The sequence below is a fragment of the Schistocerca nitens genome, chromosome 1 (assembly GCF_023898315.1).
Source record: "Schistocerca nitens isolate TAMUIC-IGC-003100 chromosome 1, iqSchNite1.1, whole genome shotgun sequence".
Lineage (NCBI taxonomy): Eukaryota > Metazoa > Arthropoda > Insecta > Orthoptera > Acrididae > Schistocerca > Schistocerca nitens.
Window position 1 is genome coordinate 224407101 of NC_064614.1, and position 22884 is coordinate 224429984.

General features: G+C 43.8%; 1 protein-coding gene across 1 annotated transcript in view; it reads left to right on the forward strand.

Moving 5' to 3' along the window:
* Positions 1-22884, forward strand: part of LOC126238244 (cadherin-86C-like) — a 333139-nt gene that overhangs the window by 189165 nt on the left and 121090 nt on the right. The window contains exon 10 of the mRNA XM_049947781.1: positions 11597-11746. Coding sequence (XP_049803738.1) covers positions 11597-11746 — 150 coding nt within the window. The remainder of the gene's footprint in view (positions 1-11596; positions 11747-22884) is intronic.

Below are 22884 nucleotides of genomic sequence, written 5' to 3' on the forward strand. Positions count from 1 at the left end.
CACCTCCTTATGCCATGTGGATTGAAGAATCCGGCTCAGACCTGACAGAGATATATAAATGAGGTGTTGAGGGCTCTGGATTTCTGCTTTGCATATGTTGATGACGTATTAATATTCTCAAGGAAAGCTGAGCTGTATGAAGAACTCCTTAAAGCAGTACTCGGCGGAATAAGAGAATTTGGCTTATTACTAAACGAGGCAAGACAAGAGACGTTTCTCGGTCACAAGGTATCAACCACCGATATCCGCTCTTTCAAGAAAAAGTGGAGGCGCTACGGAATTTTCCGCGACCTACAGGTTATAACAGTTACGTTGATTCCTAGGAATCATCAACTTTTATAGACGCTATCTACTTGGGGCATCGCTGACGGGTGCACTAGCAGCGAGTAACACAACAGGCAAGCAACACTTGCTATGGACGCCCATCATGCAGCAAGCATTCGAAAAGATAAGGACAAGTTTGCAAATAAGCAGTTCTGTTGTCTCACCGAGTCCATAACGCACCGCTGCCAATTGTCGTGGGCGCCAGCCAGTTGGCTATTGGTACAGCACCCCAGCAAAGCGTGTAAGAACGTTGGATGCCCTTACATTTTTTTTTGTTTTTTTCTCACGAAAGTTATCAGCAGCTCAGGCTAAGAGAATCGGCAGAGTTTCCGCCACGATAAATTATAGCCACTTATGAGATGATTAAGCCACAGATGAGCAGCTACAACAGCTGTTGAGAAACAACCCCACGTCCCTCAAACTCAACCAAGCTGGGTAGGAGAGACCTAATTTGGTGCAATAGATCCAGGAACCTACCGAAGCCGTTTGTAACACAGTCGCTATGAAAATCAGTTTTTGACAGCGTCCACAGCCTTGCACATCCCAGAGCGAACATCACTGCCTAGGTGATGACAGAGAAGTTCGTATGGCCAGTATTTGGGCGAAGACGTATATGGCCTGTCGAAGATGCAAAGTTGGCTGGCATCTGATCAACGCGTGGGAGACTTTTCAGAAACGACAAGTCGATTTTCTCACGTGTACATAGACCTCGTGGGCCCACTTCCGCCATCGGAGGGATATCGTTATTTGTCTGTGGCTGTGGACAGGTGTACACGTTGTGAAAAAGTGATTACTCTAGAAATAACAATAATAACTCTCAACACTCAAAAACCATTCAAACTATCACAAAAATTATAACAATTAAAAAGTCAAGAGCGATGAGGTGTTTCCAAAAGCCGAATAGCTGTATGAAGGTACTTTATTCGTACTTACTGGTTTCACGTCAGTATAGACGCATCTTCAGGTTTATAACGGTTATATTTCCAAAATGTAGATGGGCAATTATGGAGCCCCAGCTTTCGGGAAGTTATCCACGTTAAAAGTCAAATCAGACACATGAATTGTCATAATAAAATTGAGTACACCCAAAAGATGCTTGTCAAAATGTACAAAGAAGACTTCTTAATGAGCCATGCGTCTATGGAAAGTACTATAAGCACATGGGAAATAATATCCAAAAAATAAGACTTTAACATGGAACTGAAACGTCTAGAATGGAAGAAATCTGAAAAAGGTAAGGGATATATCAGCGGAGGCGACACCAAGGGCATCCACGACTACCTGTATTTTGCGATTCGGTTGTCCCGCACATGCCATAACAGACAGGGGGCCACAGTTTGAGTCAACGTTGCTTCTGGAGCTATCTACAGGGTGTTACAAAAAGGTACGGCCAAACTTTCAGGAAACATTCCTCACACACAAATAAAGAAAAGATGTTATGTGGACATGTGTCCGGAAACGCTTAATTTCCATGTTAGAGCTCATTTTAGTTTCGTCCACCTACGCTCAATGGAGCACGTTATCATGATTTCATACGGGATACTGTACCTGTGCTGCTAGAACATGTGCCTTTACAAGTACGACACAACATGTGGTTCATGCACGATGGAGCTCCTGCACATCAGTCGAAGTGTTCGTACGCTTCTCAACAACAGATTCGGTGACCGACGGATTGGTGGAGGCGAACCAATTCCATGGTCTCCACGCTCTCCTGACCTCAACCCTCTTGACATTCATTTATGGGGCCATTTGAAAGCTCTTGTCTACGCAACCCCGGTACCAAATGTAGAGACTCTTCGTGCTCGTATTGTGGACGGTTGTGATACAATACGCCATTCTCCAGGGCTTCATCAGCGCATCAGGGATTCCATGCGACGGAGGGTGGATGCATGTATCCTCGCTAACGGAGGACATTTTGAACATTTCCTGTAACAAAGTTTTTGAAGTCACGCTGGTACGTTCTGTTGCTGTGTGTTTCCATTCCATGATTAATGTGATTTGAAGAGAAGTAATAAAATGAGCTCTAACATGGGAAGTAAGCGTTTCCGGACACATGTCCACATAACATACTTTCTTTCTTTGTGTGTGAGGAATGTTTCCTGAAAGTTTGGCCGTACCTTTTTGTAATACCCTGTATATTATGTGGATTCCAGCACCGCCATACTACAAGCTATCGCCCCTCAACGAATGGAATGGTCGAGATACGGCGTAGAACTTACGTGCCATGATAATTGTCGAACAGCGTCACCACCACTAGTTTTGCTACGACCACGCACAGCAGCTAAACCGGATATTGGGGCGTCGACCGCCGAGAAGGCATACGGAGAAAAGTTGCGTCTGCCGTCATAGTTCATTTCAAAAAGTAGACGTCTATGGAACCAGAGTTGCCGTATATGTCACAGCAACTGAAGCTGCAAATAGCCAAGGTATACCCGTCTCCCGGTATCACGTCATGGATTTAGAAATGTGATTGTACACAGGGCCATGGTAACATGCTCACCTGTGATCATGCGAACCGATGCTGTACGGGCGCCGCTCCAACCTCCAAACTCGGGACTTTTCTGGTTGTTAAGAGGCAATGAACATACGATTCAAACAGGGTACAATGACCGGCCTCTGGTAGTGTCGTGCGAACGGCTTAAGCCTGCATATCTGCTCTCCACGGACGTGCAAACGCTACAGCAGGAGAGGAGGACATCTGCACCGGCGACTGCCATCATAGAGGCAGAACAGCCGGCATCAACCAGGACAGCAAACGAAGACAGAGGGTCCAGGGACGCATACAAGAGCAGAGAGCAGGTCGGCAGGTACGACATAACTTCCCGCATATTCAGGGAGCTACGTTCTAACGCTGGAGCGGAGAGGAGGAGGGGGGGGGGGAGGCTCTGTGTGGGAGAAACTAGTTCAGAATAGCAAATGAAATGTTAATTATTGTCTGGCCAAACGGCAGAGTTTGTGCTCTTTATTCTTCGTTACATAATTTTCTTGACAGAGCAGTTTATCGGTTGTCAAGCTAGTTTTCGCCTGTTAACAAGAATAACTATTCAACATTCGATAGTGTTTTGATCTATAGGCTTAATTATGAGTTACGCCTATTAGGTAATGACACACTGTTCTCCCTAAATTTTGCCGAAGATCACTTCATTTTCGCCGAGAAGAAGAGAATGTAATAAGCGGACCATGTTTAAACCATGCTCTGTGCGCCGGCCGCGGTGGTCTCGCGGTTCTAGGCGCGCAGTCCGGAACCGTGCGACTGCTACGGTCGCAGGTTCGAATCCTGCCTCGGGCATGGATGTGTGTGATGTCCTTAGGTTAGTTAGGTTTAAGTAGTTCTAAGTTCTAGGGGACTGATGACCACAGCAGTTGAGTCCCATAGTGCTCAGAGCCATTTTTTTTGCTCTGTGCGAAATTCTACCAGGCGGGTTCCTCTTTCATTCCTCTTCCTTTATAGACACGACGTCGCCCTTTGGCAGACCGCACATCGATTACCCATAAAAGTGTCTGAAAATATCTTTCCTTGGTTGTGTCCGCAGGGTTGTGTGCGTTTTCAGGTGGAATAGAGGAGTGGTAGAGATAATGTGCAAGCATCTTCGATTATGATTCGCTAAACAGGGAAGTATAAATCGCAGTATGAATAGCAAGATATGGAAGGCGATTTTGCTGACTTTGGATAAATCTCAGGAAACCTTCCTTGAGAGGGAAAGAAGGTCATATGGCCGAAAATGCGTTCCATGGGAAGGCTGACAGAGTAAGTTTCAGTGACTGAAAGCACACATGGGGATTTTCTGTCTTTACTAGTGTTTTAGTGGTATGGTGGTAGCGAACCATCAGCACCAGTTCAGCATTGATGTGTGGGCGGGGATTACTGCTGACCGCCCTGTGGTACCAGCCGTCCTTACACAACACCTCACACGTGAGGTGTATCCGTTCCTGCGGCTGACACTACCTCCCCAACTGGAAGATGTCCCTTTGGTGGTACAAAGGGTAACGTAGCTACTACTTGACTGGTCTCCACTCAATTCCGCTTTACCGTGCAGAGGCATCTCTAGAGCAGGGCTTCCCAATCTTTTCAGCTGGCGGACTCCTTCTTCAGTCGAAAATCCATGGCGGACTGTGGTGTCACCGCTAGACACCACACTTGCTAGGTGGTAACTTAAATCGGCCGCGGTCCTGTAGTACATGTCGGACCCGCGTGTCGCCACTGTGTAATCGCAAACCTAGCGCCACCACATGGCAGGTCACACGACACGGACTAGACCTCGCCCCAGTTGTACGGACGACATTGCTTGCGACCAGAAGTACGACGCCTTCCTCTCATTTGCCGAGAGACAGATAGAATAGCCTTCAGCTTAGTCCATAGCTACGACCTAGCAAGGCGCCATTTGTATCAGTGCTTATAGCTTACTAATATTCAAGAGAGATGTATTCCAACAAGAGAATAAAGATAATATTAAACGCATCTACGTACTTTTCCTCTTATTCATTAATAAGTCTCATGTTCCAGAACTTCAAGCCCGTCTGCGTTAGTTTAGCGTGCACCTAGCTACCTCATTGTGTCTATGCTGTATGAAATAGACACAACACGGACCCCTAGTCAGTCAAGAGCACAGTAACTTTAAAATTCACAGCGAAACCCATGGGAACTGAAAGCTTCTTAATGCAAGTGCCATGTTCCCAATGACCCCCCCCCCCCCCCGAAGAATCAATAGTCTTTGGTTTAGAGATAAATGAAAACAACTTGAAATTAACGATCCAATTTGAATTCCCACTGCATCCAGACACTTACTAGTGGATTTACTCCCTTTGTTCAACACACTATAGCCTGATTAAAGTTACTTGGTAATTGAAATTTCACACGATGGAGCTGTCTTCCTCCAAGAGCAATCAACGTCACGTCCAAACTGTTCGCTGTTGACAAGCTGCCGCTTATGGTCTGTTCACTTCCACTATTTGGCTACTGTCCTGTAAGGAGCATCCAAATTTCGTAACAGTCGTGTGTGTGTGTGTGTGTGTGTGTGTGTGTGTGTGTGTGTGTGTGTGTGGTTTTTCGTGAAATCCGAAGAAAAATGTTCAAATGTATGTAAAGTCTTCCTTTGGTCGTCCTCCCTCCTCATTCATTTCAACTGGAAACTTCCCTTGTTGTGAAGGCGATGGAGAAATTGCACCCTTCTTCAATAATCCTGACTTCAGCCACCGATCCATGTTAGAAGTAATAAACTGGTCAAAAATCCTTATGAAATTGGTAGTGCACTGACAAAGCAAGTTTAACATTTAATGATGCCTGGGGCCGCATACGCTGTGATTGGTCGACAAATCTCGCTCCACGCATGCGTAAAAGGTTTCAGCGCATCTAGCGCCGTGAGCCGGCGCACAAACGACCTCCGTATTGTTGCTAAACAGTCGATCAGAGAAGCCGCATTCTCCGGCACTAAACTGTGTATACGTTCTCACTTAGGAACCGCAAAGGCTGCTTGGGGATACAACCTGAAGTAAAAGTACACATGTTTTTCACACGAAAAAAATAGTGATGAATTTGATTTTCACATTTTTATTCAATAATTTTACTCATTATTTTACACGATTTGGTGGAAGGTGGCCGCGGACCCCCTAGAAAGAGTAGGCGGACCCCTAAGGGGTCCGCGGGCCACAGGTTGGGACGCCCTGCTCTAGAGAATCTACATTGACCACACACTGAGGCTAAATTAGTGCTGATGGTTCTCTGTCATCATATCACTAAAGACGCTAGTACAGGCAGAACATTCCAACTTGTCTAAAGTGGTGTCATGTGTGCTTTCTGTCACTGAAAGCTACAGTATCAAAGATTTTTCATCTTCACCTTCAAGTAGGTGTACCTCCCTTGGAACATATTTCCTGCCATATAACTTTTTCACTCCTTGTCCTCTCAGAGATTGTTTCCTGCCGTTTGCCCAATTTAGCAAAATCATCCTGCATAGAGCACCAAGCTCCGACCATCTGTACGTTTGGGAACATAGGGAAGAACTCAGGGAACTTCGGCGTAATTGGGCTAAAATGCGGTGAACCCAAGGGAACCTGGGCTTCATTGTGGGTAGGTCCGTCACAACTACGTTGTGTGGCCTTCTACAGGTTACAGCTCGACGCCTTGCTCACTGCACAGATACCGACACTGGTTATGTCAATGCGTGATGCAGTGACTTGCCCGAGGTGGCAAAACTCCTCAAGTTACGTATGGGCACTGGCCGTAAGTGAAACTTGCCGGTACAGTGGCGAAGTGTGCTTCTCCATTTTGAGGTTCTATCCCCAGTTTAGGATATTTTTTCCTTGCACTTGTACTTCCAGGGGAAAGTACACTAGAGGTAGATATCAGCAAGGATTCATTCATCTCTGTGGTAGGCCATTAGAGAGAATGCGAATTTTTAATGACTGTGAATACGAAGGGTCTGCATGAAAACGAATCAGCTATAATATCCCAGTATTCTAACCATCTGTCTCATACATCTTGAAGATGCTTTACGTTACAGACATGAGTATCTTAGCATGATACGTGTATATTTTCCGAGCGTCTAAGTCTCGCTTGGAAAATAAATAAAGTTGGAACTCTTTCTGTTTTCTGAATTGTCTTTGTTAACTCAAGCCGACCACTATGGCCGGGCGGTTCTAGGCGCTTCAGTCCAGAACCACGCGGTTGCTACGGTCGCAGTTTCGAATCCTGCATCGGGCATGGATGTGTGTGATGTCTTTACGTTAGTTAGGTTTAAGTAGTTTTAAGTCTAGGGGACTGATGACCTCAGATGTTAAGTCCCATTTTTTGTTAGCTCAAGCCCAGTCGTGATCGAGAAAGAGAAAACATGTTTACCGGCTGCATTTTGTAACTTTAAAGCATACCCGCTAGTGCTGCTAGCTGCTTACTTTTCTTATATACATAGTGTAAGAAAAAGTCATGGTCAAAGTTTCAGGAGACATTCCTCACACATAGAAGAAAAAAATGTGTTATAGGAATATGGATCAGGAAACGTGTTATTCCCATGTTAGAGCTAATTATCTACTTCTCTTCATAATCACATTAATCATGGGAAACACACAGGACATACCAGTATTACATGAAACGTTTTCTTTAATGAAATGTACAGAATAACCGCCTGGTTACGTTTGGTTAGAATGTGCAGTATGTTGTAACTCTTAGGTTGTCCGACAGTGTTTGTTGTTCGAACTGAACGAAGATGATGTTGAAATGTGACTCGCTTCATTGTTTGTATTGGCATGCGGCTAACTTCATTGCTCTCCTAGCGTCAATCACGTAGCATCAACTGATTGGTGTTCATCACGGACTTGTTTTCTGGTCAATGCAATAGAAGCGTACCCAAAAGCGGAGTTGGCAGATGCCTACTAACTATATGGATTAACAGATGGCAATGGCCGTGGCGCTCAGCTTTTGTATCGGAGGAGGTTTCCAGAACGACAATGCCCCGACAAGAGGACGTTTGAAACAACTGATCGTCCTCTTAGGGGCATGCGACCTTTAAGCCTACTACTCGCAACTGTGGGAGGCCTATACGAACGAGGACACTTCAACTGGAGGAAGAACATCGTCGCGCAATTGGCGACAACCCTAGCGTCAGCGTAAGACAATTAGCTGCAACAAGCAATGTTGACCACACGACAGTCTGTTGAGTGCAACATGAGAACCTGCTGTATCTGTACCATGTACAGTGCATACAGACACTGTCAGCAAGAGGTTTTCCTGCTCGGGTACACTTCTGCGAATGGTTCATTAAACAGTGTGTCAACCTTCACTTTAGTGCAAATGTAGTGTCCACAGATAAGGTTTAGTTTCAAAGCAGATGATTAAAATGATGAAAAGTTGTAAAAAGTGATCTCTTACATCAGCCATGTCCATATAATACATTTTCTTCCTCTACGTGTGAGGAATGATTCCTGAAAGTTTGGCCATACCTATTTGTTATATCCTGTCTAAGCAACATAGTGCATACGAAGACAACAGTAGAAGTACATTATTATGTTTCTGTTGGGCAGATATCATAGATACTTCTCATGCCCCTGAACCTGCGCTACAGATCATACTGTACGCCTTGTGGAGGGAAGCTAAACTCTCTCCACAATGCCTTTCTGAGAAATAATGATTTTCACTGAACCTGTACAGCATCCATTGCAGCTTAGGGCTTCTCAGAAGCCCCAAGTTTTGACTTACGGGTCACCGAGGGCTGAAATGAGTAGGCAGCCATCCAGCATGAGAGTACAATGTCTTACCAGGCTGTAATCGCATTATTAGAGTAAAAGCTATGGAGACAGTTTTTATTTAAATCAGTAAAAAGTTTATATGAGGGTCACTCCAAAAGAAATTCACACTATTTTTGTATAAATACAGTTTTCATTCTGCATGTGTGAAAGTTTTACAGTGTGTAGATACATCCTTCCCGCTTGTTTTCAAACTTAGTTCAACCTGTTCCCGTGAGTGGCGTGCGTCACAGCATGTCTTCAAGATGGCTGCTACACTTGACGTTCGTCAGAAGTAACGTGCTGTCATAGAATTCCTGTGCTGTGAAAACGAGACAGTGGGAAACATCCACAAGAGGTTGAAAAAGGTGTATGGAGATGCTGCTGTCGATCGCAGTATAGTTAGTCGGTGGGAAAGCAGGTTACGTAATGAAAGTGGGCACGGCAATATTGAGGATTGTCCTCGCAGCGGTAGGCCTCGTACTGCACACACTCAAGACAATGTGCAGAGAGTTAACGAATTGGTGCCTGTGGACTGACGCATCACAGTGAACGAATTGTCACGCTGCATTGGGATAGGGGAAGGAAGTGTTTACAAGATTACTGATGGTTCAAATGGCTTTGAGCACTATGGGACTCAACATCTGAGGTCATCAGTCCCCTAGAACTTAGAACAACTTAAACCTAACTAACCTAAGGACATCACACACATCCATGCCCGAGGCAAGATTCGAACCTGTGGCCGCAGTGGTCGCTCAGTTCCAGACTGAAGCGCCTAGAACCGCTCGGCCACACTGGCAGGCCAGAATATTGAAAGGGTTGGCGTTAAAAAAGGTTTGTGCCAGGTGGGATCCAGGATGGTTGACAGTAGCTCTCAAAGAAACAAGAAAAACGGTATGCAGCAAACTTTTTGAACAGTACGAGAATGGTGGAACTGAATTTCTTGGAAGAATTGTGACAGATGATGATACATGGCTCCATCATTTTTCACCAGAGACGAAGAGGCAATCAGTGGAGTGGCATCATGTAAATTCACCCAAGAAAAAAAAAATTCAAAAACCACACCTTATACTGGAAAAGTTATGGCTACGGCGTTTTTCGATTCCAAAGGGCTCTTGCTTGTGAACATCATGCCAAGTGGAACCACCATAAATTCTGATGCATATGTGACGACACTGAAGAAACTTCAACCTCGACTGAGTCGTGTTCGACCACATCGGAAAAAGCAGGATGTTTTACTGTTGCACGACAATACACGGCCACATGTCAGTCAAAAAACCATGGAAGCGATCACAAAACTCGAATGGACAACACTGAAACACCTGCCTTACAGTCCTGACTTGGCTCCATGTGACTATCATCTCTTTGGGAAACTGAAAGACTCTCTTCGTGGAACAAGATTTGAAGATGATAACTCCCTTGTGCACGTTGCTAAACAGTGGCTGCAACAGGACGGTTCCTAAAGGATTTACACTGCCGGCCATTAAAATTGCTACACCACGAAGATGACGTGCTACAGACGCGAAATTTAACCGACAGGAAGAAGATGCTGTGATATGCAAATAATTAGCGTTTCAGAGCATTCACACGAGGTTGGCGCCGGTGGCGACACCTACAACGTGCTGACGTGACAGAAGTTTCCAACCGATTTCTCATACACAAACACCAGTTGACCGGCGTTTCCTGGTGAAACGTTGTTGTGATACCTCGTGTAAAGAGCAGAAATGCGTACCATCACGTCTCCGAGTTTGATAAAGGTCGGATTGTAGCCTATCGCGATTGCGGTTTATCTTATCGCGACATTGCTGCTCGCGTTGAGCGAGATCCAATGACTGTTAGCAGAATATGGAATCGGTGGGTTTGGGAGGGTAATACGGCACGCCGTGCTGGATCCCAACGACCTCGTATCATTAGCAGTCGAGATGACAGGCATCTTATCCGCATGGCTGTAACGGATCGTGGACCCACGTCTCGATTCCTGAGTCAACAGATGGGGACGTTTGCAAGACAACAGCCATCTGCACGAACAGTTCGATGACTTTTGCAGCAGCATGGACTATCAGCTCGGATACCATGGCTGCAGTTACCCTTGACGCTGCATCACAGACAGAAGCGCCTGCGATGGTGTACTCAACGACGAACCTGGGTGCACGAATGGCAAAACGTCATTTTTTCGGATAAATCCAGGTTCAGTTTACAGCATCATGATGGTCGCATCCGTGTTTGGCGACATCGCGGTGAACACACATTGGAAGCGTGTATTCGTTATCGCCATACTGGCGTATCACCCGGCGTGATGGTATGGGGTGCCATTAGTTACACGTCTCGTTCACCTCTTGTTCGCATTGACGGCACTTTGAACAGTGGACGTTACATTTCAGATGTGTTACGACCCTTGGATCTACCCTTCATTTGATCCCTGCGAAACCCTACATTTCAGCAGGATAATGCACGACCGCATGTTGCAGGTCCTTTACAGGCCTTTCTGGATACAGAAAATGTTCGACTGCTGCCCTGTCCAGCACATTCTCCAGATCTCTCACCAATTGAAAACATCTGGTCAATGGTGGCCGAGCAACTGGCTCGTCACAATACGCCAGTCACTGCTCTTGATGAACTGTGGTATCGTGTTGAAGCTACATGGGCATCTGTACCTGTACACGCCATCCAAGCTCTGTTTGACTCAATGCCCAGGAGTATCAAGGCCGTTATTACGGCCAGAGGTGGTTGTTCAGGGTGCTGATTTCTCAGGATCTATGCACCCAAATTGCGTGAAAATGTAATCACATGTCAGTTCTAGTATAATATATTTGTCCAATGAATACCCGTTTATCATCTGCATTTCTTCTTCGTATAGCAATTTTAATGGCCAGTAGTGTATCTACACACTGTAAGACTTTCAAACATGTGGAATAAAAGATGGATTTAAAAACAAATAGTGTGCATTTCTTTTGGAGTGACCCTCGTAATTAGCAGCATGACACGTATTAGAAGACTCCCAACTAGCAACGATTTTGATGTCTATTCTGTATAACTGATGATTTTCTGTGCTTTTCAGGGTAAATATGGCGTGTTTTCCATTTTCCTGTCGGACAACATTACATTCGAGGTGTCGCCCACTGTGGGCGAGCAGAGGGCCAGCTTCCACCTCAGAGTGAGAAACAGCGAGCAGTTGGACTACGAGCAGCGGCACCAACTCAGTTTCCACGTCAGTTGCAAGTATTGCCACATATGTAATCCTAGAAACAGCACTCTCATTCACAGTAATTCAACAAGTATTGTAAGCAGCGCTATGTGTTTAACACAAAAAGTACTGGCTTTGTTTTTAAAAAGCGGAGGAACTGGTTTTGATTAGTTGCATAGTACTGTTGATGGACATCATATAAGATCCTTCACTGATTGGTGCACATGGAACCAAGTGGAAAGGTTCTGAGCTGTGAACTGAACTATGCCACCAAACAGGCTACTCTTTCAACTGAAGAGCCAGCTACTGGTGAAAAAGTGGCTTGTTTGCCATTCTTTTAGAATTATTGATAAGTCACTTTTTGTTATTTTTGGATCACGCTGTATTTTACCGTGATTATATCTGTCTTGTTCTTGCTGAAAGGAAGGTGGTCAGATCCTACATATTGAAAGGGGACAGGGGACCTGATATTGCAGTAGGAGTAATGGTTATCAATGCCCACCGATTTGCTCTTTTAACCGTGTAATTTTGGGCAAAATTTCAAATATCATGCTAAGCTGCAAGTTGTTCAGGGTGCGAAAGAAACATTAGCAAAATAACAGACCTACAGCCGTAACTATGAAGTCAAAAACAATTACAGCAAAGGATACCAATTCCTTCATATTGTAGTGAAATTAACATACAAAGCATCGTTAATTCGATGCAGTCTGGATATACATTTGAAATGGTAACAGTAGTCACTTTATTTAACTAGAGGTTTTTCCAGTCCTGTACATCGACAAGTTGTATCATGTAAACCAAGGATACCTAAACTAACTGCTCCACGTCGATTACATCTGTAAGTACATCTATACTCTACAAACCACCGTGAGGTGCCTGACAGAGGGTACGTCCCATTGTAACAGTTATTAGAGGTTTCTTCCTGTTCCATTCATGTATGGAGTATGGGAAGAATGATTGTTTGAACGCATCTGTGCATGCAGTAATTATTCTAATCTTATCCTCACGATTCCTACGTGATTGATACATGGGGGGTTGTAGTATATCCATAGAGTAATCATTTAAAGCTGGTTCTTGAAACTTGGTTAATAGACTTCCTCGGGAAAGCGTACGCCTGTCTTCAAGAGACCGCCATTTCACTTCCTTCAGTATCTCTGTGGTACTCTCCCATGGATTAAACAAACCTGTGACCATTCGTGGTTCCCTTCTCTGTATACATTCAATATCCCCTGTTAGCCACATCTGGTATGGGTCCCACACACTTGAGCAATATTCTAGGATGGGTTGCATGAATGATTTGTAAGCAGTCTCTTTCACAGACTGATTGCACTTCCCCAGTATTCTACCAATAAACTGAAGTCTACCACCTGCTTTACCCATGACTGAACCTATATGATCATTTCATTTCATATCCCTACAAAGTATTACACCCAGGTATTTGCATGATTTGGCCAATTCCAATAGTAACTCATTGATACTATGATCATAGGATAATACGTTTTTTCGTTTTGTGAAGTGCACCATTTTACATTTCTGAACATTTGCAGCAAGTTGGCAACGTCTGCATCATGTTGAAATCTTATCAAGATTTGACTGAATAGTTATGCAGCTTCTCTCAAATAGCTTAAGACACTCAATGAGCATCACATTAGTTGTCATTAGTGTGACATTTATGCCACTGAGCAAATTTACTATGTGCAGTTGCTTCTAAGAAAGAGATATGCTCTCCAGAATCCCATACTGGATCAATGGCTGAGCAGAAATTTGCAGTAGCCATGAACTGTTCAATTCTTGGGTTTCAGTGGTAAATGTGGTGATAGACAACATCGGGTTACAGAACGTCAAATAAATTTGTGATTATTGTTATAGATATAAACGTCATGCAGATCGGGTGCTACAGCGAGGAATTACTGGGAAGATCAGATGTCTCAAGTCAGTCACACAGTAATAATACCAAGTAAAAGAAACAATAAGAGAGCATTTTCTATTTTGCATTGCGAACTGGCAGCGTATTTAAAGGTTCCCTAAATTCAATGTCTGCTCTGAATGCTCATCAGTGCGCCCCACCACATCAGATAGTGTCATACAGTAAATGGAGTGGTGCTAGTCAGTGTAAAAGATATTCTTTAACGACTGGTTACAGTCGGATTCTTTAGTTGAGAGGAACGTAACAATTCACCACAAAAATAGCAATACCATAAGTGAAGAACACGGAGCGAGTTGAGTGCTGCCAACATGGATGAGAGAACAGATTGACTGCTCATCCCAAGAACCACTGTAAGAGTTGCAGTGCTAGCTAATTAACCAAAGGACACACTTTCTGACTGATAAGAAATAAAAAAATATTTGTTTTAAACCTGAATGCCAAGGGATGGCCTGATGATGATCAGTGCTTGGGAGTCAAAGTAAAAGTGCGCCTATAGATTAAAACAGAGCCATCAACACAGACCCAGGCATTAGCATGTCACTTCGGTAGTCAGGGAGGCCCGCCGGCACCTGATCGAATCCATATGGCAGATTAACGACAAGGGCTGGTGTGCCAGGCGGCATGTATGGGGTTTTTAGGCGGTTTACCACATTAGACTATGCGAAGACTGGGCTGGCACCCACGTCCCGCATCAATTATGTGGTTCGCGAACATTCAGAAAACGTTCACGCTCTTTCACATAGGACAACACTAGACACTTACAGTTGGGAGGGTGGGTGTTGGGAGAGAGAATGTGGTGGCAACAGGAAGAACATCCGGCCACGTTCTACCACAAACTTTGCCAAATCAGAAAATTAACATATCGACTCAGAGAAGATACTGGATAAAGGCCAAGAAAAGGAGGAAGGCTACAGATTAAAACATTTTTTTCCCTGATCGTGTTGTCCAACCAACAACATGTCGAAAATATGTAATGGAAGAAAATCATTAATTCAACAAGATTCATTATTCAGGCCTCTCAGGTTTGGCATACAATTATCTTAACGATCTTCCATTTAAGTGCATCAAGCAGAATTACTTCTTTTCGCAGGTGAAGCTAGTATTATAATCAGTCCCAATAGAAACACACCAACAGGAGAAACTCTCAATATTGACTGGTTTTCTGCCAATGGCCTCTCTCTTACTTTTAAGAAGTCTCAGCATATCCAGTTCTGTATGTTAAATGGTACATCACCAACAACAAATTTAAAGTATGAGCAGGATTTAGTAAACAATGTAGAATCTTGAAAAATTTTAAGTGTACATATTGATGAAAATTCAAATTGAAAAGGGCACACATTCTACAGATTCTTAACAGCAGTTCAGTCTCTTTTCAACACTGTGTTATTGCAAATCTTGGATAAAGAACCATCAGTAAGTTCACATTGCCTATTTTCATTCAGTAATGCCATGCAGAATTGTACATTTCGTAACTCATCTACAGGAAAGAAAGTCATTTTTGCATGAAAACGAGTCATAAAAAAACAGTATGCTGCACACCATCGATCATCTTATCTCACTGTTTGAGTCAACAATGTAGGAAAAGATAGATAGCTACTTACTGTAAAGAAGACACATCAACTAGTAGCTATCTATCTTTTCCTACATTGCTGATATTCCTGCCTCGGGTTTCCATTGCTTGTTTAAGGATTTAGGTACTTTTATTACAGTATTGCAGTACCGTATGCATATAATTTGTCTCGAGAAAATTTTTGTAAATAATCCAGTAGAGTTCAGAAGGGATAATAACATTTATGAAATGAAATAATCGTTCGGCATTAGCATCTATAATTATAATAGGAGAAAGAAAATACTTTCATTACTTTTAATTAAAGCTGACTGTAGCTCAGGAATGAACAAATAATGTTACTACTAAAATCTTTGATAATTTGAAAGGTAAAATAGAGTCTGTGGACCAGGAGAGTACCTCGCCCCAGCTGATCTTTTACTCCCTGAAGAAATCACCGAAATTTGTTTAGACAGCAGGCAGAGTGGACCTGATGCAGTCTGAAGGACTGGATTGATGAAAAATCACCACCCCTACTCGGGATTTGTCCCGGATTTCCATGGCAGGAGTCTAGCACTCTGCCTGTGTTCTTCTGAAAATAACTTTATTGATAAAAACTGTTGACACTACAATTCACGAAAACCTACAATTCTTGTTTCAAAACATTACATATGCATTACATAGAACATCAATAAATATTACAACATCAGTACACCGATCAACCAAAACATTATGACGACTCGCCATCGCGATGTTGGATGCTGCCAGGTGGCGTTGAGGGCACGTGACGCGGTAAAAAAAGTATGTAAGTGGAGCAGACACGGAAGGGGGTCACCCCAGCAATGATATGGGTTCCAAGTGAGGAAATCCACTGAGAAAAGGAACTCTGACAAATGACAGATTATTAGTATTATGCAGAGCCTGTGAACTAGTATTTCGGAAATGGTGAAGCTGGATGAATGTTCACGTGTTATTGTCGTTAGCATCTACGGGAAGAGGTAGAAGGACAGTGAAATTACCACTAGGTGCTAAATAGTTGGGCGTTCAAAGTTTGTACTGGAATGTTTCACTACAAACAGCAAGAAACACCGGCTGAAAACTACCGTACTATATTTAATAAATGATCATAAGGCACAAAAAAACTTTGTAAAACACAGTGAGCGAAAGTTTATTCAACAGCACGGGACACATTTGAAAACTGGTAAATTTAATAACGAATATACTGCACAAACAGCTTTGTCAGTACGTAACTTTAGAACTGCTACAGCTGCAACTGCACACCGCAAAATGTACACACAATGCTGAGACTTCGGTGAACGACGTAAGCATACTCACGAATAACAGACCACTTGAATCAATAACAGAACAAGAACGAATGAGATGAAAGAAAATCCACTGATAAATTACTTTTACAGGAAATATTATCAGTAATAATACACACATCAAAAAAAGTTTTGCATCACCCTGGTTCCCAGAACTCCTGAAGATAGATGTTGACTGTGGATATTGTATCACAGACACAATCCCTTTGACTGTTCACAGATGTCACTAAACCCGCCCAAAGATGTAAACAACAATTCATGAGCAGCGCCCATTAGACGGTGGGGGTCCGACAGCTGAACAGTTCCAGTCATTCCAGCAAGAAGGTGGTACTCGGCCCATGTGTTCTGTAGTTCAACCATGTCTAGACGGTCAATACCACGGTTCGATCGCATCCGAATTGTTACTCTGTGCCAGGAAACACTCTCAACAAGGGAAGTGTCCAGGCATCTCAGAGTGAACCAAAGCAATGTTGTTAGGACATGGAGGAGATACAGAGAGACAGGAACTATCGATGATATGCCCCACTCAGGCCGCCCAAGATCTATTACTGCAATGGATGACCACTACCTATGGATTAGGACTCGGAGGAACCCTGACAGCAACGGCACCATGTTGAATAATGCTTTTCGTGCAGCCACAGGACGTTGTGTTATGATACAAACTGTGCGTAATACGCTGCATGATGCACAACTTCACTCCCGATGTCCATGGTGAGGTCCATCTTTGCTACCACGACACCATTAGCGCGGTACAGATGGGCCCAACAACCCACTCAGGATTGGCATCACGTTCTCTTCACCGATGAGTGTTGCATATGCCTTCAACCAGACAATCGTCAGAGACGTTTTTGGAGGCAATCTGGTCAGGCTGAATGTCTTAGACACACTGTCCAGCGAGTGCAACAAGGTGGAGATTCCCTGCTGGTTTGGGGTGGCATTATGTGATGCCGACATACGCCACTGGTGGTCATGGAAGGCGCCGTAACGGCTGTACAATACGTGAATGCCACCCTCCGACCGATAGTGCAACCATATCAGCAGCATATTGGTGAGGCATTCATCTTCATGGAAGACAATTCGCGCCACCATCGTGCACATCTTGTGAATGACTTCCTTCAGCACAACGATGTCACTCAACTAGAGTGGCCAGCATGTTTGGCAACCTCTGAATGAAGACTGGTGAGCCTCTGCCATCCACATGAAAAGCATATAGGTACTTGGCTGATCATCACTGATTGCTCAGTCTAGCATGCAGGCAACTTTCACCTTGTGCCATAGAGATATATACTAAATTTCACTTACAGTGTGGCTGTTCATGTGCCAATGCCACAATTTTCCAATTTTCAGTCATGTGTCTATAAAGGTGTATCAGTAGTTTGCCCCAATAGTTCCCTCAAGGCTAGGTTTGCGATGGGGAGGTACGTATGACCCTGAGGACACTGAAGCAGATGAAATCTATTCAAGCTACAAAATTCATCAGCTACAGTTCCCAGAGTGCATTGTAAGCCATTCAGTATAGGTACCCAGAAAAAAATACTGTCCAGTCCATCCAGGGCACCCTCATTTACCTAAGAAAGAGTTGATACTGAGCAGATCATGTGGGAAGGGCACCAAACTGGCAAATGGAGCTTCCAAGGAGGCTTGTAAAATACCTTCAGGAGATAAATCTGTGTCTGTCTACATCTTATTCTATCATTGTTGACAAGAAGTGTCATGAGAAGAGGAGTGAGGACTGTCTGGAAGAAAGAGATAATAAGCTGTTGTTGGGGATGCCACCTACTGATTGAGGTATACCTTCTTTCTGCCACAGGGTGAAACCAACTATTGGTTCTGGTGTACCTCCTGTTAACTGCAAAGGCAACACAATATTCTCATTGCATACCTGACACTGCCGTTTGGCACATGGTTTCCTTCTCCTGCAGTATCTACCTGTGTGTTCTACCTGCGGTGCACCTCTGTCTGTAATGAGCATAGATACATTGTCCCATTCTGGTGCGCCACAGTCTTCACTGACTTTCTTTATCTCCCCACCCCTCCCCCCACCCCCCCCCCCCAACCCCCCCTCCACTACCCAAGTACAATGTGCATCTCTTCCACATTTAACATGCCACAGAAGATACTTAGGATTTTAATAATAACAACAAAAAATGTCTTGATATAATGATAACAATTTGTTTGCCTCAGTGGATAGTACAGTGCTGTTTGCTTTTGGGGTGGGACAGTCACGATTGCCATAATGTACTCCGTTGGCACCAGAAGAGGCATTGCACTACTCAGCTAGGGAACTTGCTGTCATTTTGTGTGATGAGATACTTAGTGTCAGATGTTTACTGAAGTTTCGTTGATCTACCAAGCATTGTGATAGAGTTTTGAGAAAGAACACACAACTTGTGTTAACCAACCAGCTTTTCTGTTTTGGATGTCTTTATACATTTTCTAGATCATTTTATACAATTTTATTTTATAGTATTGTTATTAGTTTATTTTTATTGTTATTTTTAATTATTTTTTGCAAGCTAATTGTACTTTATATTGGGTGCTAACAAACATGTTGTTCAGTACCTCTGTTCGAACAAACAATATAAATCTGTCTAAGGTGTTACTGGTCAGTAGCTTTAGATGTGTCTGCGGTTAGCACTTTTCTCCGCTAGATATTAATCTTTGCACTTGTAACTAGAGCTACTATTTCTCCTTTAACAACAATGTAGGAAATGATTAATTCCTACTTACTGTAAAGATAACATGCTAAGTTGCAGACAGGCACAATTAAAAGACATTTATAAACCCTTGGCCACAACCCTCATCAAAAAAAGAAAACACACATAATTCAATCACACAAGCAAGTACACCTCACACACACAAGACTGTCAGCTCCAGCAGCTCGGGTCAGAATGCAGCTATCACATGGGATGGGAGCAGCAATCTGGAGGGAGCAGGGAAGACGAAGGGATAGCAGTGTACAGGTGGGGGAAGAGGGGAGCGCTGTCTGGCAGAAGTGCGCAGGATCTAGAATGCCAACAGGTGCAACATCAGGAAGTTGTGGGACAGGGAGGTGGGGAAAATGGAGTGAAAAAGGAGAGGAGTGAGGAAAGATGGATGGGTGTGTTGGCAGAGGGTGACAAAGAGTGTAGGAGACGGGAATGGGGAGGAGTTGATAGGACAGAGAGGGTGGAAACTGTTGGGTGAAGGGTATGGGGACAGTATGTTACCGTAGGTTGAAGCTGGGATAATTATGGGAGCAGAGGATGTGTTGTAAGGATAACTCCAATCTGTGCAGTTCATGAAACCTGGTGGTGGAGGGGGGATCCAGAGGGCTCAGGTAGTGAAGCAGCCATTGAAATCAAGCATGTTATTTTCAGCTGCATATTGTGACACAGGATGTTCCACTTTGCTCTTGGCCATAGTTTGATGGTGGCCATTTATCCTGGCAGGTGGTTGGTTGGTAGTCATACCAATATAAAAATCTGTGCAATGATTGCAGCAGAGCTAGTAAATGACATGGCTGCTTTCACAAGTGGCCTGGCAACTGATGGGGTAGGATAAATCTGTGACAGGACTGGAATAGGAAGTACTGGGTGGGTGGACTGGGCAGGTCCTGCACCTGTGTCTTCCACAGGGATATGATCGTTGTGGCAAGGGGTTGGGCTTGGAAGTGGCATAGGGATGGACTAGGACAATGTCAAGGCTGGGTGGGCAATGGAACACCACTTTAGGAGGGGAGGAAAGGATCTCAGCTAGGATGTCCATCATTTCAGTGCATGATGATAAGTAAAAGGATGTGGTTCAATTGTTCCAGTCAGGAGTGGTATTGAGTGATGAAGGATCACTTTTTTGTGGCTGGTTCTTGGGGTTGGTGGGAGGATCGCAGGTACTGTTGGTGGTTGATGAGTTTTATGTGGACAGCATTTTGACAGCTGTTATCCATTTCACACCAAAAAAATCCCTCACATACAACTTGGCTACATGGCCACAGCATACCTGCAGTGACAACTTGCCCAGTGTGTTGAGTGTCTCACCAAGGCCTTCACAGACAGGCACTATCCCCCAGACCTAGTCCACAAACAGATTTCTTGTGCCATTTCCCCTCATATGCTCTATCCTTCCATCACCCCCAGGAACCAGCCACAAAGGTGTGCCCCCTTTGTCATTGAGTACCGCCCCAGACTGGAACAACTGAACCACATCCTTTTCCAGGGCTTTGATTAAATCCTCATGTCCTGAAACCAGGGACATTCTACTCGAGATCCTTCCCACCCTTTCTGAAGTGGTGTTCCATCACCCACCCAACCTCCACAACATCCTAATCCATCACCATGCCACTCTCAATCCCAATACTGTGCCACAAGAGTCATATCTTTGTGGAAGACCCAGGTGCAAGCCCTTCCCAATCAACCCACCCAGTACTCCCTATTCCGGTCCTATCACAAGTTTATCCCACCCCATCAAGATCCAAGCCACCTGTCATTTACCAGCTCTGCTGCTATCATTGCACAGATTTTTATGTTGGTATGACTACCAACCAGCTGTCCACCAGTATAAATGGCCACCACCAAACCATGGCCAAGAGCAAAGTAGACCATCCTGTGGCACAACATTCTCTGCTCCCATAATTATCCCAGCTTCAACATGCAGTAACATACTGTCCCTACACCCTTCACCAAAGAGTTTCCACCCCCTCTGTCATATCACCTCCTCCCCATTCTGGTATCGTATACTCTTTGTTTGTCACCTTCTGCCAATGCACCCAACCATCTTTCCTCACTCTTCTCCTTTTTCGCTCCATTTTCCCCACCTCCCTGTCCCACAACTTCCTGATGCTGCACATGTTGGCATTCTAGATGCTGCACACTCTGCCAGGCAGGACTCCTCTCTTCCCCCACCTCTACACTATTATCCCTTCCCCTTTCCCACCTCCTCCAGATTTGCTACCACCATCCCACTGATAGTTACATTCTGGCTCAAACTGCTGGAGTTGGCTGTCATGTGTGCATGAGGTGTGTTTGCTTCTGTGAATGAACGGTGTGTGTGTCTCTTTTTACAATGAAGGCTGTGGCTGAAAGCTTATACGTAAGATTCTTTTAATTGTGCCTGTCTGCAACTTAGCGTATTATCTTTATGGTAGGCAGAAATCTATCTTTTACTGCATTGTTTGTATTCCTCCCTGGACTTTCCGTTGTTTTATTTCTCCTTTAAGTGTGTACTCAGTTGTCCTCATGAGGACCCACTCCAACACTCCCATTATGGAAATATCCTTGATAGTACTGATGATCAAACAAACTGATTGCAATGTCCAGGTATGTTCATCATAACACTTCAGTGATTGCTTTATTCCATCTGTCTTGAAGCAAATGTTTTGCAGCCTTCATTTGGGTAATTCACAGCTGTGTTCTCACATTTTGATTTATCATCTTATGGCTCTCAAAATGAAAATCTAATTGTGTTGGGGAAGTTTCCATCTGCAGAACTATCCATAAATTGTGAACAATCCTAGGACAGTCAGCACACCTGCAGAATGTCATAAATGAGAACATTGTGGTGGATTACTTACCAGTCCTTACTCTGAACTGCATCAAAGACAGCATAGTGGTCTTCTGGTAGTTCTCTCCTTATTATCAGTCTGACTGCTTCCATGTATGTCTGTGTTTCATACGAATTCTTTCAGAAAAGACTTCCTAATTCTTAAATCTATATTTGATGTAAACAAATTTCTCTTCTTCAGAATCACTTTTCTTTCCATTGTAAGTCTGTGTTTTATATGCTCTCTACTTTGGTTATCATCAGTTATTTTGCTACCCATGTAGCAAAATCCATCTATTACTTTAAGTGTCACATTTCCTAATCTAACTCCCTCAGCATTCCCTTATTTAATTTGACTACATTCCGTTATTCTTGGTTTGATTTCATTGATGTTCATCTTATATCCTCTTTGCAAGATGCTGTCCATTCTGTTCAAGTACCCTTCCGAGTCCTTTACTGTCTCTGACAGAATTACACATCATCAGCAAACCTCAAAGTTTTTATTTCTTCTCTAAGGGCTTTAATTTTTAACTCCAAACTTTTCTTTGGTTTCCTTTACTGCTTGCTCAGTGCACAGATGAATAACATCAAGGATAGGCTAGAACCTTGCCTCACTCCCTCCTTAACCACTGCTCTCTTTTCATGCCCCTTGACCCTTATAGCTGCCATCGGGTTTCCGTAAAAGTTGTGAATCGTCTTTCGCTCCCTGTATTTTACCTGTACTACCTTCAGTATTTCAAAGAGAGTGTTTCAGTCAACATTGTCAGAAGGTTCCTCTAAGTCTACAAATGCTATACCGTATTTTACGAACTATAAGACGCACTTTTTTCTTCGAAAAATTGTGTCCAAA